The sequence below is a fragment of the Chanos chanos genome, chromosome 4 (genome assembly GCF_902362185.1).
Source record: "Chanos chanos chromosome 4, fChaCha1.1, whole genome shotgun sequence".
Lineage (NCBI taxonomy): Eukaryota > Metazoa > Chordata > Actinopteri > Gonorynchiformes > Chanidae > Chanos > Chanos chanos.
Genome location: NC_044498.1, coordinates 21,526,881 through 21,542,714, shown reverse-complemented (window position 1 = coordinate 21,542,714; position 15,834 = coordinate 21,526,881). Strand labels below are relative to the sequence as shown.

Genomic DNA, 15,834 nt, shown 5'->3' with positions numbered 1-15,834 from the left:
TGTTTTTTCTTCAAAGAGTATTTTTTTGAATTTAGGTACCTTTTGATCACAAGCCTCGGAAATGTGGTGTATGTTGTATGTAAAGAGTTTTATATATACATATATATAAATATATATACATATATATATATATATATAACAAATATGGCGCAAGTATTTGTTATATATATCAGGACAAAAGCTTTTTTTTTCCTCGTAGATCCTTGTAAGGAGTTGTGGAGAGTGTCTATTTTTCTACTCTTCTCATTGGAGCGTGCGTAACAGTGATGAACTTTATTCAGCAACTAGATGACTAATGTCTTTAAAATAAACCGCTTTGTTAGAAATTATCAGTCTCAGTTCCTTTATTTATGTGTTTGAGTCATAATATTTTCCATGTGGTGTACTCAAGTGAGAACTGTGGAAAACGTTGTCATTGGTTCTCCATCAGTGCACTATAAAGATACACAAATTTGCAGGATGGCTGGTGTAGTCTGCAGCAGATATTAATCACCAGACTGCTGAGGAGAGGACCAACATTTCCTATTCCTTCCCTCCCCTGTTCTATTTTGCTCTCTCCCACTTTTAATCTGTTCTGAGGTCAGTCAATATGCTTCTCACTCAGTTCTATCCTGATGAAGGGTCCTTGCCAAATCTGTTTGATTTCATGCGAAAGAGCCAGTCCAATCAATATTAACCCCCCTCCAGGACATTTGACTTCAACAGCCTTCTGAGACATCCTTCAAACGCACACTGCCTGCCAGCTCACACACACACACACACACACACACGCACAGAAAGTGCATGTCCCATCTCATGTGTTTCTACACTACAATCGAAATCAACATGGCAAACACAGAATTAGAGATCAGGGTTTTCTCTGCTGAAGTGGACATGTGAATCCCAAAGCCTTTTCTTTCCCTGGGAGTTCTTAAAATGACAACCTTCTCCACTATTTAGTTTTTACCAAGCTCTACTGCAAATTGCTTTTTTTGAGTGATAGGAATTAACATACAACATAAACAGAAAATATGACCTTGTTTATTTCTCAAAGGTTGGACATTAAAAAGTAACAGAGCAACTACAAAGGAGATATTTATAACAGAAGTTAATAATAATAATAAAAAAGGACTACTTGGTCACAATTTTCATTTGAGAGCTTATTTTACTTAAGCCTTTGGCTCGTGCAACATCCACGATAGCATTCGTTCAACGCATTTGTCGTGTCAATTATTTTATCTGCAGTTTAACAAACCCTAACAATTTTTACATGTGCTAAAGGCGGGAGTAAATGTGGCCCTTTGACGCTGGCAGTTTTCTTCTATGAAACTGCTAGTTCTACCATAGCCTCACGTGACTCTCTGTAGCCACATCCTGTTCTTGGTAGAAATACCTTACTTCAGTATGGCAGGATCTGATACAAGCTGCCCCACTAGAGAAAAACTCTAAAATGAATCATCAAGTGCTACGAGAGAGAGAGAGGGGGACTTGTTTCTGACCAAAATACTAAAAGGAAATATCATACAACCATGTGCAAACAGGAACACTGAGATTTGGATTTCACACCTCCAAAAACCTGAACCACGTTCAGAATACGACTGCGGGGGGTCAAACCTTTCGGGTTCCAAACCAATTATAACGATCTGTTTGGGGGGGGTGGCCTTCAAGTTATGTCTTTGGGAACAAAAAGGTTACATTACACAATACAGTCTGTACAAGGTCCAAGTCATATGAGATTATGTGGGCCCTCTGGATTTGTTTAATAAACTGCATATTTATTTCAAAGCAAACTGTTGCAGTTGGAAAGGCTATTGGGCACAGAGAGAGACTGGGAAACAGACAGGACAGCTGAACGGGCCCTCTGGACAGGCTACAGTACAGAGCGGTCGAGGACGGTTCAGCTGCAGTAATACTGGCCAGCGTTGGCCCGTCGCCTTTTACGTGTCTGCTGCTGTTCAAAGAAATGACGGATGTCCTCTGGAGTAACCACCTGACCACAAGACACAGGACAGGTCAACAGACAGCAAAGCTTTCTAACATGTTTGTAAGAAGAGATGACATTACAAATTAACATGTTGAATGCTCATGTGGTGGTATTGTTCTTTTTTTTTTCCAAAGCCTGTAATAAGTGCTTAGACATTTGTTGAAATGCAATTGACCGTATCTTAATCTAGGCTTCCATTTATGGTCCGTTAATATCTGAATGATGAAGAAAAGGCGTGACTGGATTGTCTTACCTTGCCTTCCTCTGCAAACCTCTGCAGGTAATCCTTCAACTCAGTCTTCATGTCATTGTACTCTGAAATTAAAAAGGTCAAACTGTTCAGTCAACAGGACCTGTAAGATTTCCCACTTAATTCATAGGCTTCATAGGCTTAAGTGTTTACTTACAAAAACACAGGCACACTTCATGAATTTAAAACAATTGTCTGCCCTAGCTATAGCCCAGAAGGCCTATAAAGGTTATATTTGTTTACTTCTGAATGGGTGTCTTACTGTTTTAGTTCAAAATGTGTTGAAAAACAATAATACAGATCTCATGAACTCAGCGGTCTTTAAATCTACGCATATCAGACAATGAAAATGACACATTCTTCCCGGGACCAACATTTATGAACGTTCATGAAAATAACACATCAGGGTTTTCTCTGCTGAAACTAGTGTTTCACTGACATCTCTTTTGTACTAAACTCAACTACTGTGTATCCATGAGTGTCTCTCTTTAACATCACTGGGTCCTGCCCCGCCCCTGTTTACCATGGATGATTTCCAGCTGTTGCACACGATTCAGATTGTCGAGTGCTGACATCAGGGGGTCGCGACCTCCCGTGCCTCCGGCCTGCTCTGTGATTTTGCCCTTGTTCTCGTAGGCCAGGACCGTGTCAGCCTCATCTGGGAGAAAGGCCACACCAGCCTCTGCATAGAGTTTCTGTAGAGCCACAGCCAAAGACACACTATGTCACTTAACAAGTATGGAATGTGTGGCAGCAGATACAGGCAAAAGACACACTGTCACTTAACAAGTATGGAATGATTTAGAGCAGATATAGGCTAAAACTCTGTTCAAATCCTCATCACGTTTTCCTGCTTATAATCCGTACAGCTTTATGATCTCAGAGCAAGGACACAATGAAAGGGTCTAACAAGTTACAACAGAGCCAGTCAGTCAAGTAACACTTCAATTATGTATCTGAGTCAAAAATAGGATATGTGGCTATGGATGATTAACAAGGGTAAACTCTCTCAATTGCCTGATACCAAAGACTTCAAATATACACTACAGTCAAGCCTTCTGGAGCTCTCTGAGTCTTAAGTATCCAAATGGAACCTAAAATGGCCAGTCTCCGTGTGTGACGGCAGTGCCCGGAAGTCCAAGGGAAGACCACTGCCTGGGTTCCATTAGTCATTATGTTGGCCAGGGTCACTCTACCTTCTGCCAAGTCATATTCACCAACACTATGGTGTCTGTGTGCCTACAGTCGGACTGAACAGAACACCTCCGTCCTCTAAAGCACATTTTCATAAAACATTAGCCTATTTTCACGATGATTAATTGAAAGAGCCTGACTACGCAGGTTATAAAACCCAAAACTATAGACCGACACCCAAAATACTAACAGACGGCATTCCTCCCAGGAGTCATTTGACGGCCGTGTTACGTTAGCGTCTGATTTTTTGCCGTGTACCTTGCAGCCGTTGCATAGGCAGAGTTTAGCCCTCCAGGCAGAAGGCCAAAACACCGCTCCCACTTCAGCTCTCCTCTTCCCCAAGGCCTTCAATTCCCTCAGCCTGCATTCCACGCTCCCCGCTGGGGAGCCCTCCTCCATCTCCTGATGCCTCCGCTTGCATCCAATTGTCCCATTCACCTTGACCTGCAACACACACAGAGAGAACCATTTACATAAGAGTACTACGCATCATACCAACAATTCAAACATGAAATCAGCACCAATGTCTTCTAAAACATGTATATTTGAGTTTCAGCTTCAGAGATTTAAAACCGTTGCTGCATTATTTTACTACTGGTCTTCTTTTCTTATTCTTTTCTTTTTAACCTACGTGCTATTACTTCGCAGAGAACATAATGTCGTGTTCACCAGGCCCCAGCACTTCATATGGAGAGTGAATCTGTGAAAAATTCACTTTCACACAAAAATGTCACTTTTTAAAAGACATTAAATATTCGCCGGTGTAAAAAAAGGGTATGAATAATCATAAATGCGTGATGGTTAGATCAAACCTTTCACTGGGAAGAACCGCAGTGAAGAGTTACTGTTATCGTACGTAAGTAATAATTACACCGGTCCTGAGGCAGGCGGCACAGATTACGCCGACTTTGATGGCTTATCAAGGACAGGCGTGCTTTCTTCGCCTCGTGGATTCTCTAACGAAATGGCTGATGTTCATCATCATCAGCAGCGGGAAATCTCAAGCTGCTCGGATGGAAGGAGGAGGAGGAGGAGGAGGAGGAGGAGGAGGAGGAGGAGGGATCTGCATTTGATACGGATCGTTTCCTTCCCGCATTCCCCCAGGACAGATGCACAGCCATCGCATGACACCAAAATTACCTCTAAGCAGCCCCCCCTCCCACCCCCCAGTCCTAACCTGAACCCTTAGAAGTTAAGAGAAAAAAGCTGGGCTGAGACCAGAACTTATAAATCAGAGCGCCTTCTGTTAAACAATCAGACTTAAGCTCTTGTCAGAGAATTAGATGACTCACTGCCACCTGCTGGTAGACATCTACAACTGCACCGTTTTCCACAACGCACAAAACTAAATGGATATCCGCATTCACAGATGGGAGGTTTTCAACAATTTCCTAAAGCGACTCAACCGTTTCAGGGTATTCAAGAGGTATGAAGGGTAAGCAGTCAATTGCAGCGCTCTTAAACACTATTCCTCCATGACTGTGAATATGGGCTTCGCAGTGACATTGAAAAATTGAGCTTCAAAAGGTGGAAATACAGATTGTGTTTTAAAATTACATGTCGACAGGATCATAGTGCTTATCTATATATAAATTACAGGCTGTACCTTCTCATCCACAGGGCTGGTGGAGGCTTCCTCTCCTCTGTCCTTCTCATCCTCTTTGTTCTCCTCTTCTATTTTCACTCCATCCTCTGCTTTGCATGGACTTTCTTTTGTTGTGGGAGGCACTAATTATGCAGAAGAAAAACAAGCCATGATTTATACCTATAATAAACTATTAACAAAAAGCACCCACACGCACTAAATGGAGGAACAGGCTTAATGAATAACTCATGTTGAATTAGAAATGTTTTGCATACCTGCCAGGTGTGCAGCATAAATCCAGAGGAAAGGGGCTTTGTTCATGCAAGACTCGCACACCATCTCCTGAAGCTCCACACTCTCTGGAACAGCACAGCCCAGGTGCTGAGAGAGAGAGAGGGAGAGGGAGAGAGAGCAAAGGGGGAGGGGTAAAGGGATGGCATTGCCATTTAAGAACCAAGCCAGCTGGTCTGTGAATTCATCATCAACGCAAAGAAGCAGATCACAAAGGGAAAAGTTCACAGCACTCACTTCATGCTGGAAGGAACCCAATGACTCTTACATTTGACAGAAGCTAATCAACTAAATCAACCACCAAGGCCTGTGAAACTCACTCTGCCATGGAGCCAGTCCTCACAGATAATGCACTGAATCATCTCATCTGGAATCTAGAAAGGGAGAGAGAGAGAGAGAGATTGAGATTGAGATTCTCCAGTCTAACATAAAAGCTGATGCAGCTATCACTGAGCACTAAAGTGCTAGCACCATGGAAACTATGCAAACAGACTGTAGATGTCTCAGCCTCTAATGTCTCGTACCTGGTCTTCTGGGTCTGGATATGGTCTGTCACAAGTACAATACAAGCCAAAGAAATTGTGGCTGTATTTATTCTCTGTGTTCAGCTTATCCTTTTCCTTAGTTAAAAAAAGACAAAAACTCAGTTATGACCACAATAAAAAAGAGGTTTTCAACTGCTTTAAGAAATGTGGGTGATTCCATTCAGACTTACTGCAAATAACTTGCACTCCATGTCCCCAAACTTGCTGTTTCCACAATCACAACGGAAATTCCTGAAATGAGAAGACTGTTTCTTTAAGTAAAAAATACTCAAATGAAGTCTCCAGTGCTCATTAAGTTTCAATAACACGGCGAGTCAAATATTTCACTTCTCATCACCTTAATAGAGTCCTCAGCATCTTTACAACTATGATGTACTGTATACTACTCAGGGCTCCCTCTTCTGTGTCATTCATCTGATTAAATCTTGTCAAGATAATATCAAACACTGTGTTTCTCAGTTCTAACCCTGGGCACCAACCAGACAGTTTTTCTTTGTTTTAGACCAGCATAAACACAGAGGATGCAGTTCAGTAAAGGACTGGTGATGAACTGATGATCAGAATCGGTCCCTTCTGTTCTCGGCTGCGCTGACATGTGTGGGGTGTCCTGAGTGTGCCCAGAGCTGTTGCTTTTGATGTTAAACATAAATGACCCTTGGACTCATTATCAGCCTTTTATGATCACTGGGGCGGGTGAAAACTCAGACACTAGAGGGCACTACTGTCCGCAGTTATGCAATACTACAGCGTACTAATAATGATACATCACTAATGCAATACAACATGAATGTATGCAACTTGACTTTTGCTCTGGTGTGTTAGTATTTCTCCAGTTCCAGTCTGCGGCCTGAATCTGTTCATACTATTAGTGAAAATATATTTGGTATAGCACAGTGTCATTACTCCTCTGATGAAGAGAGTAGGTAGCCTATTGTTTAGTAGAGACGAACTCAAGCAGTACCAGAGATCCCCTAGACTACAACTCGGAGGAACATGTCTGTGCCGTGAGGAATCACCCCTTGTAAGGAATACTGACAACCCTCTTAAACTGACAAAGTCATAGTTAAAATATGTTTCAATGTTGCTTGTGTCTTTGAGATTCAGTTTCTTTAGGTTGGAATGTCTTTGCTTTACACAAAATTCAATGGTGGAGAACATTTCCACAATCACTAAAACTTCTTTTACCCTTTGCACCATTTTAAGATAGATGTTTTTTGGTTGTTGTTTTTTTAATATGAGTCACTGTAGAATATTACTTTGTGACAAGATAAAGGTATAAAGTTCAGTGTGTACATCCCACCTCTTCGTGTAAAGCTCAAAGAGTTCATGGCCCTCGTGACATTTGTAGGAGCAGGCCAGGCAGATCCCGGCCGGTTCTCCTCCCTTTGGCGTGCAGCTGTTACATGCGTATAAAGCTTGACGCTTCACGTATCCCTGTGGAACATGAAAATGCCCTGAAGATCACTCAAAATTACAATAAATAAATAAACAAATTCTATGCGCTGGGAACGTGTGAACGTGTACTTGAGAAATGCATTGGTTTAGTTGATTATTGTTTGATCTCTACTGAGAAAAACGAGTAATGCTTAGAATAAGTAGTGAACTGTCTAATTATACATGCAATTACAGCACATTTCAAGACAGCATTGACTGTTATTCTATTATTTTCATGAATGATGAATGGGGCAACACATCAATTGCTCTGGTGTTTACATCTTCCCGAGGTAATTTGTGCATACGTTGCGTGCGTAGAAGAAACATGTTTAGCATTTAATAACAAGAATATGATTATTTGTTTTTATCGTTTATAGAGTGGCTTTATGTCGTTTCACTTTTAGTAAGTGTTTATACATAGCTTTACCCATCACGTTATCAAAACCAAACAAAATGGCAGTGTTTTTCCCCCAATGAAATAAACGTTATGTTTCGTACATCCATCTGGATGTACAAACATAACCACTCTATAGCTTAAAAAATCCCTTAAAAAATAGTACCCTGAAAGTCCCTGACAAATTCAGCAATGTACATGAATACCAAGTGATTTGCGACTAGCCGTTAGATATTTTAAACACAGAATCGCCGCGAGCATAAGTAACTGATGTATGTCACCTCCGGATAGGAGCACTTCTCGGAATCACTCCCTCCTAGGACAGCAGATGCCTCGTTTTCCAACTCCTCGTCTTCCTCCAAAACATCCACCAGAGATACTGTGGCATCGTCCCCCTCGTTTGCCGCCATTCTTACAGAGACAAGCGAGCAAAAAAATGAGTTCCAGTTCCTGTTCCAGGGCAAAATGTTACACAGTACGAATGGAAAGAACCATTCAAACGGGGGACCACATATATGGACTAAAGTATGTAAACTGTTTATTTCGTTGACTGGAAGAAATTACTACATCTCAGACTATCCGGAAAAGACGTCGTTTCCTCGGAAATGTTATATAACACGTTCTACCATTTTTGTAAATATGTTACAATAACAAATGAATTTCCGGTTTATGTAAATATCTCTTATTGGCGGGAAATTCTGAAAGCAGAATTCAATTTCCATTTCTTTATTGCTCGCAAAACAAATAAGCAACAACGAAACAATAATACAGACTTAACATCAGTGCATATTATCCAAGCCTGCTACGGGCAGAACGTGAATGTTCCATGCTGATGTGGATCAAACATTAGAGTATGCTAGAAAAATTACTTTTTCGTTCTGGTTTAATCAAGGAAATTTCCAAAGTGGCTGTTCAGTATGAACTACATATGAGGAAGCATACTCTGAAAACGTGTACAAATTTATTGTTCTAACGTCACTATCCACTTTTGGGACGGAAGTATAAGGAACGATGGGGTTGCAGTTAAAAGGTCATAGTTCACAGCTAACATGGCAACTTCCGAACTAAAGGGGGAGTTAAAATACAGAGATGGAAACACCAAAGAATTCACAGTAAAAGCAGAGAACAACTTGAAATCATTACTAACGGGGCTGAAGAAACTGAATTCGGAAGTCTCTGAGGTTTTGACCGAGCTTGTTATGCAAGAAAAATGTGTTACAAGGAATAACAAGGGAGATACTCATGTGGATGGTAAGCAGAGCAATCGCTACGCTTCAAACAAGACTGGAGGGCTTCTTGACACGCTCGTGTTACCCCAGTATCTACTCGAAACTAGCGGCTAGCTTGATAATATCATGAGTGGTAGTGGATTACTATGCTCAGTTAGCATGTCAGCTACCAAGATAATACGCAGCTTATAGTGCACCGCGATTAATCACTGTGCTGTTCAGAAGTTATAACATCGTCGGTTGTTAAACATTCGAACATTCAAGACGCTTTGCAAACAGGCAATTAGCTGTAATATAGACTGGTCTTTGAGAAAATATGCTTTTCGATATTCTACGGTGTGCTTACCTTTCCTCGATAGATAAATAATAATACGAGAATCAAGGCCTTCCTGCCCTCTCGATTGAGAATAATGACGGTTCTATCGAAATGTGTGCAGCCGCACACAGGCGTATGGCAAATGGATGATGCTGCTCGCTTGCTAGGTTGTTCAGAAATCTTTCTTGTTCATTATTTGGTCATCGTGTCCTAGAAGCGCTATTCCGATAATTCGTCTTTCGTTCGTGCGATAATGACGCTACGTTGACGTTTCTGTGTATGGGTACCAACGCTTTCTTACCAGTGCGGTCTTACGTAATCGTAACTGAATCCGTTCTTTGTAAATTTTAATCAATAAGTCAATCAGTGATCATACACATACTTTTATTATCGGCTAAGTTTGTCACATATTATGTATTATAGTGTCCACACATTGGTTACCAGTCATTGCGCAAACGATTAAAACAGCCAAGTCAATGCACGACAGCTCTCGATGACCAGTGCCATTGTTGTAATTTTGCGCTCTCTAATTAAATCTATTTCTAAATTCAAAACTTAGACGAAGAGGAGGATGACAGTGATGAAGAGGAGGAAGAGACCAACACGGCAGTGACGTCTAAAACAGAGCCTCCAACAAAACGAAGGAAGACATGACAATCTTGCCCTCACCATGTCATGGACAGCTTTCAAGAGTTTTGGAATGTGTCTAGTAACAGGATTTGGTCCATCTTGTCACACCTTAGGATGTACCAATGTTCCAGCCAAATGGCCCACCCCAAACGACCTGCTCTAGATAATGGAACTGAGATTTCAGCAACAAAGTTCTGTGGGTGTCTGTAGTGTTGTTGCTATACGTTGGGGTCACTGGCTTTGAGTAGCACTTGTTGTTGTTGTAGTAAGGCTGTTTTGTATTAAATTTAATGTAGGTTTCCTTGACTGTGTCTTTGTAATAAACTCACTCATTACAGGACCACACATTTGCCTCTGTAGCCACCAAAACAAAAAAAAACAATTGAATATTTGTCTACATTTGCTCCCAGTGTTACTGGATGTGCTGTTTCACTTAAATAAATAAAAGCAGAGATTTATTTTGAAAACATCTTTTATTCCCCTCCCTCCCCCCTCGGGTTTTTTGATCACAGTGCATTTTGATTGAGAAGGCAATCAAATCAGACACACCCCTAAATAAAGTCTCACTGATTATTTTAAAAAGCCCTTTGGGACAGAAACTGCAAAATCTCTCTTGTCTTTTTGCAAAGTTTACAAATGAAAAATGATGGACAATGAGAGGTGACGTCTCTAATGTACAGTACCTCATTACACAGCACAGCTGTGGGTTTGGCACATGCTGAGCCAGACATGTGAAACTCCAACCAAAGGAACTCAACTTCTTACGTTTAAACTCATGACTTAAACTAAAGCTAAGATAACAGGTCCTCGTAAAACAGACCTAAATTATTGAATCATAACTGAATAATTAAATAAATATGATTGGATCATATACAGCCATAAAAATAAAATCCATTTTGCATCATACAGTATTTGTCATGATTTTAATACAAATCTCTGTCTGACAAGTTATTTACCATTTTCTGCACATAATTCCTCATAAACTTAAAAATGATCCTTTGTTGAATACGTAAGAAGCTGTGACTGAAATGTCTTAACAATTTGTCCTCAAAAAGTATCTCTCATATACAAAATGTATACAGAAGCCTCACATGTGGCTCAGTGTGAAGTACACCTTAGAGAATACTGCCATAATTTTTACTGAACTCTAAAGTTCAGAAAGACAAAGAGTAAGAACATTTGGGGAAAACAGGTCCCTTTCTGTCAATGATGGCTTTGAATAAGTGGAGTGACACTAATAAAGATATGTTCAGTCAACACAGTTAAGGAATATCCATACATCAAAAAATTTGGCCAGAAAATACCATTACAAATAACTCAATACATCATCAAACAAATTCAGAAAAAGACAAATTCACTTCCCCATTTCTTCTGCTCAATCTAACTGCCTACAAGAACACACCCCGATCTATGCTTGTCTACAGATGTAACAAACTTTTTTTAACAACGACGATGACAAACCCTATCCCATTAATACTTTTTTTTCTTTCCTCCGTTTTTTTTTTTTTTAGAGGGACATGTGTTTGAACACAGATTAAAAAGAACACATATTTTCAAACACCATGCATAGCACAGACATGCTATCAAGCACACAGCTTTTCTTTGTAGTATCAAAATGGCACTTTATCTGATGGAACTTAGTTCAGGTCAAACCGAATCACACTTATTGGGGAAATACAATAATGATGCTGCTGATATTCTGGAATAATACCCAGTTCATTTAAATTAAGCAATAAATTAGATTGTTATCAAAGTACCTACTTGTTGTAATTACAGCTAAAACATATGGGTATTCCATTTGTGAACTACGTGTCGAAAACAGTGGAATAGGAGGGCACCAAAAAATGCATAATACATTGATTAAAGAATAAAAGAGGAGCTATACCAGCAGTTCAATGTCTGAGTGGCATGGACAGCCTCTGTCTAAATGGAAATTACCAAGGCTTTGTTAATACAGGAAAGTATGGCCTTAAATGTGCTTTTAAAAGTACATTTAAAAAAAGCAACGGTTTTGCCCCTTCTTTTGTCATAAGAATACTAACACTCGGACTGAGTCACTGGGGTAAGGTTTTTACATTCTTTTAAATTATTAACCTAAGTCAGTTTGATTTATTTCTCTTCATATCACATTGAAAGGTGATGTGCCTCTCGGTGTGACATGTTAATAAATGAATGTTACGCCCCATTAGCTCCGGTTTTAAAGTGCACACCAAAAACATCTGTCTTTGCTACAAGCTGTGAACCAAAAAACTCACTGTCCAGGTTGGTCCAGTCCTTGTGTGGAATACAAAACAAACAGAAAAAAAAAAATCACAAAAATTGTAAAGTGTCATAGTTGTACTACTGGTTTTACACCACTCAAAAACACACAATTGTCACAGTGGCCTGTACTAATGCTCCCTTAATTACACATAGAGGAATGCCAAGACTGCAGAGTCTGTGACAGGAGTGAACAGGCCTGGTTCGCAACTGCACTTTTCGGCTTTTATGTGCCTCGGAGAAAACACATCAAGTTCTCCTGTGAAAAGACTGGTCACGTTAGGTGTCAATCAGCTGCAGTCGGCTGATCTGATTGGATGCCTTGGCAAAGGTCTGGTGGCGGTTGCAGAGAACTGCCAGGCATATAGGCAGGATGCAGTAGCCTACTGTCTTGGGATCGGCCCGAGTGCATGAGTAAAGAAACAGGAAAACCTGGAGGTAGGGAATCAAGAAGATAGTAGCCCACACCCAGAAAGGCAGTAGGAGGAGACGGTTTTTTAGGCTTTGTGTCCATGAAGGTGAAGGGGGGGTGGTAGAAGCAGTGTTCCCCGACACCTTCTCCACATTTGCCAGTGTTAGGCGACTGTATGTCTGGTTGATCTCAAACATGTAGTATACTGCAGCCACACTAGCCAACAAGTATAGTCCCACACCAATCCATCCCATCCTCTGACGGAAATTCATCATTCTCCATGCTCCTCTCTGGAACACAAAGGGAAAGGTGAATGATACACAGGCCTTAAACAACAAAAGCATGTCCTGGGTGTATTTTGATACCTCACAGTCCGTTTAAGCCTTAGCAACATGAGATGATAACGTTTAATTAACAATGCAATGACCAATTATGGTTTTGTGTATTTCTTTGACTCCCTTTTCAGTATAAAAGACACTGTCCTTAAAGATATTAGTTCGTTTCAGTTACGGTTCCTGAAAATTGAGGAAACAAACGAAAGTACCGCTAAAAACAAGGGTAAAGAAATAAATATATCAAACGCTGGTTTTGACAGAACCGCACCAATCAACTAAAACTAGATCAATTTGCCTTGCTGAACAAAACCACTGTAGAATGCATAAACAAAAAACAGCGGTAAATCAGGTTTGTGTGCGTTACAGTTTAGAATCAATTAAGATCTGCTGATACCAGATTGGTCGTTTTACGACCGCTGAAATTTAGAATATGGTCGATCAAGAGAGTCACAGCGAAACTGGCTTAACTTCACATCGATTCTAGCCCAAGACATGTGTTAAAGCACCCCACTCACACAAAACGCATCTCTTAAACGTAATATAAATTAGTTAATAAGTGGAAGCTTACGGCGCCTTCGATGTCAATCCATATCTTTAGGTTTTCAAACTCCAAGACACCAAACAGTCGAAAGATATATTACATACTACCTATGAAACACATTTGTTGTCATGTGATTTAACTTCCTCGAGACGCGACATCCGGGATGTAACTATCGTTTTATGCTTTGAGTAACTACACTGCCACCGCGCGGTTGTTTCTCCAATATTACCACCTGAAAGAACAGGAATGTTGACTGTATTAGATGACTGCGGAAATGTTAAAATGAACTTGGCTCGGTCTGCAATAATGTGCGGATTTCTCTCTCCTGTCAGGGGATCGCATTATTTGGCTGAAAAGGAGTCTTCCAAAAATAAGATTACTTCCTCTTTTCCTCACCATTAGTTTTTATTATGTCTTGATGGTGGCGGAGATGCTGCCTTACACATGAATGCTTTTTTGAACCATTTGAAATGTTCCGCATTATATTGTGAAGTGCTCGTTAAACACACCTAATGCCTTTTAGTTATTTAATAAAGCTGTGTAAGGCAAGAAAGCAGAGTCACTAATAACTGGAGCACTTAAGCCTTTTGGAAGTAAATTTATAATTTTAGAAATGTGTAATTTTTTATCAAGACACTGACACGTTAAGAACGTAATATATGTTCCACACTGTCACGCGGTACTGAAGTTTAGCTTGCATAGTACTTTTTGTTCAGGTGCCAGTAATTTTGGATGTGACTGTATACATAAACTATAAAAGATGCATATAAACTAAGCGTGCATGTCATAAACTGAGCGTGAACCGCAACGAAAGTTTGAGGTCATTTTGTTTAAAAGATGGCGAGGGAGTAATGTTAAACATTTGGTCTGGACAGGGTGAGCCAGTGGAAGAACACCTTTAGGCAGTTTTTCTAAAGACATTGCAAGAATCAAGGAAACTCTCACTTTACACATAAACAATGAGACACCTTACAAAATGCATAACCACCCATATTGACATAGATTTTACGTTTGAATAGGCTCGGGGTGGATTCTTTGAACTTTGTACAGCACTGCAATGTTTTCAGTGACTAAATCAGTGTCACTTCATCATTCTCCAAAATCACGGCAACACAGTACAAACCTTCCAGGCTTCCAGGGCTATACTGTATGGGTTCAGTAAATGTTGAAATGTCGTGACATACTGAAACTCTGCACAGTCCTCCAAACTCCAAGAACTCACAGAGGCAACGATTGTGAACGCAGCTAGATGATGTATGGACCTCACTGATGTGGTGTCTAATGGTAAACTTAAACCTAAAGACAACCTCAAGCCATCAGGCTACCTGTCCCACAGGATTCTCTAAACTGAGTAGAGAATGCACAGTGTTCTGTAGAAATATTTGAGGTGAATCATTGCACTAACTCAGTGAAGTATACCACCACTCTCTCATTTTATCCCATACGATGGTCCTGACAAAACAATACTCATTTCTGGTGTCTGTGTTTTGGCAAATAAGAATCTTAACCTGTAAGTTTTAACACATATTTTACAGTGCAGAGAGTATATCCAGACCTGCCATCTCATTATAGTGGTACAATTCTAGACACAGTTCAGTCCAGTTCAGAACATTCATTGTAACTGCTGACATTTAAGACAAAGGCGTATCACAAGACTACGATTCACAAATGCTTTCCATGCTTACTTATACACGTTTGTGTTCTGTCATTGGTTGATTGATTATTCATGCTGACTGTGCTGTCTACACTACCATTGTACCAGGAACAAAGCCAAAGTGCAAGTATTACATTTGTTAAATTACCTACAAACAAAAATAAAATGGAACAGAAGTGAAGTATATTACTTACAGTGAACAAAGGGGTTAAGGTTAGGTTGCTGCAAGTAAGCAGAGAAATGTGAGATCAGAAAAAAATAGATGAAAAAAAAAAAAAAAACATTCTGCAGTTCCATGAGGAAAAAGATGAACCACATCAGACAAGATTCAAACCTTGACATTAAAGGCCGAGTCATGTCTAACAAACACCTGGGATTTCAACCAGGATTTGGTACAGATAGCAGATCAGTGATCATTGATAGTGATTAGTGCAGTGAAATCTGTTCCTGTTCCTCATGACTTGGTGGAGGGGCTGCACTATGTCACCAACGGCCACTCGTCTCAGCAGTGCTGGTTCCATTTGTCCAGTTCTAAGCTTTAGGAATCTTGGTTTGATCAGTGGAAATTCAAGTCAACCACCTACTGTGGCGCAGGAATGCAGTTTTCCATTCACAGGATGAGATTTGATGGTATGGTCGTGAGAACTGGTAGCATGGATGTTCAAATAGACTTGAATTCCATGAGCCTCACCAGAATGGAGGGTGTGTCTCAGCAGGTCACCAAGGTAGATGAACGAGTAGTCGTGACTTGTGAGCCAATCTTTCGCCTACTTTGACCTACCACCAACTACTGAAGATAAAG

The 15,834-nt window shown here is 40.3% G+C and overlaps 2 protein-coding genes and 1 long non-coding RNA gene across 3 annotated transcripts; 1 reads left to right on the top strand and 2 right to left on the bottom strand.

The window, feature by feature from the left end:
- Nucleotides 1-1,089: 1,089 nt before the first annotated feature.
- Nucleotides 1,090-9,404, bottom strand: ubr7 (ubiquitin protein ligase E3 component n-recognin 7). Its single transcript, XM_030771123.1, has 12 exons — nt 9,232-9,404; nt 7,938-8,067; nt 7,129-7,262; nt 5,999-6,059; nt 5,808-5,903; nt 5,604-5,657; nt 5,268-5,373; nt 5,014-5,135; nt 3,666-3,851; nt 2,737-2,908; nt 2,217-2,278; nt 1,090-1,969 (listed from the first exon to the last, which is right to left on the bottom strand). The coding sequence occupies exons 2-12, from the start codon at nt 8,064-8,066 to the stop codon at nt 1,877-1,879; spliced, it is 1,215 nt and encodes a 404-aa protein (XP_030626983.1). The 5' UTR covers nt 8,067; nt 9,232-9,404; the 3' UTR covers nt 1,090-1,876.
- LOC115809456 (uncharacterized) lies at nt 8,820-10,176 on the top strand. Its single transcript, XR_004025237.1, has 2 exons — nt 8,820-8,907; nt 9,761-10,176. It is a non-coding gene; the product is annotated as an uncharacterized LOC115809456 (long non-coding RNA).
- A 2,043-nt stretch (nt 10,177-12,219) lies between these two features.
- Nucleotides 12,220-13,472, bottom strand: tmem251 (transmembrane protein 251). The gene is made up of 2 exons (XM_030772892.1): nt 13,406-13,472; nt 12,220-12,792 (listed from the first exon to the last, which is right to left on the bottom strand). Exon 2 carries the CDS (start codon nt 12,775-12,777, stop codon nt 12,370-12,372), a length of 408 nt encoding a protein of 135 aa, XP_030628752.1. The 5' UTR covers nt 12,778-12,792; nt 13,406-13,472; the 3' UTR covers nt 12,220-12,369.
- Nucleotides 13,473-15,834: the final 2,362 nt, after the last annotated feature.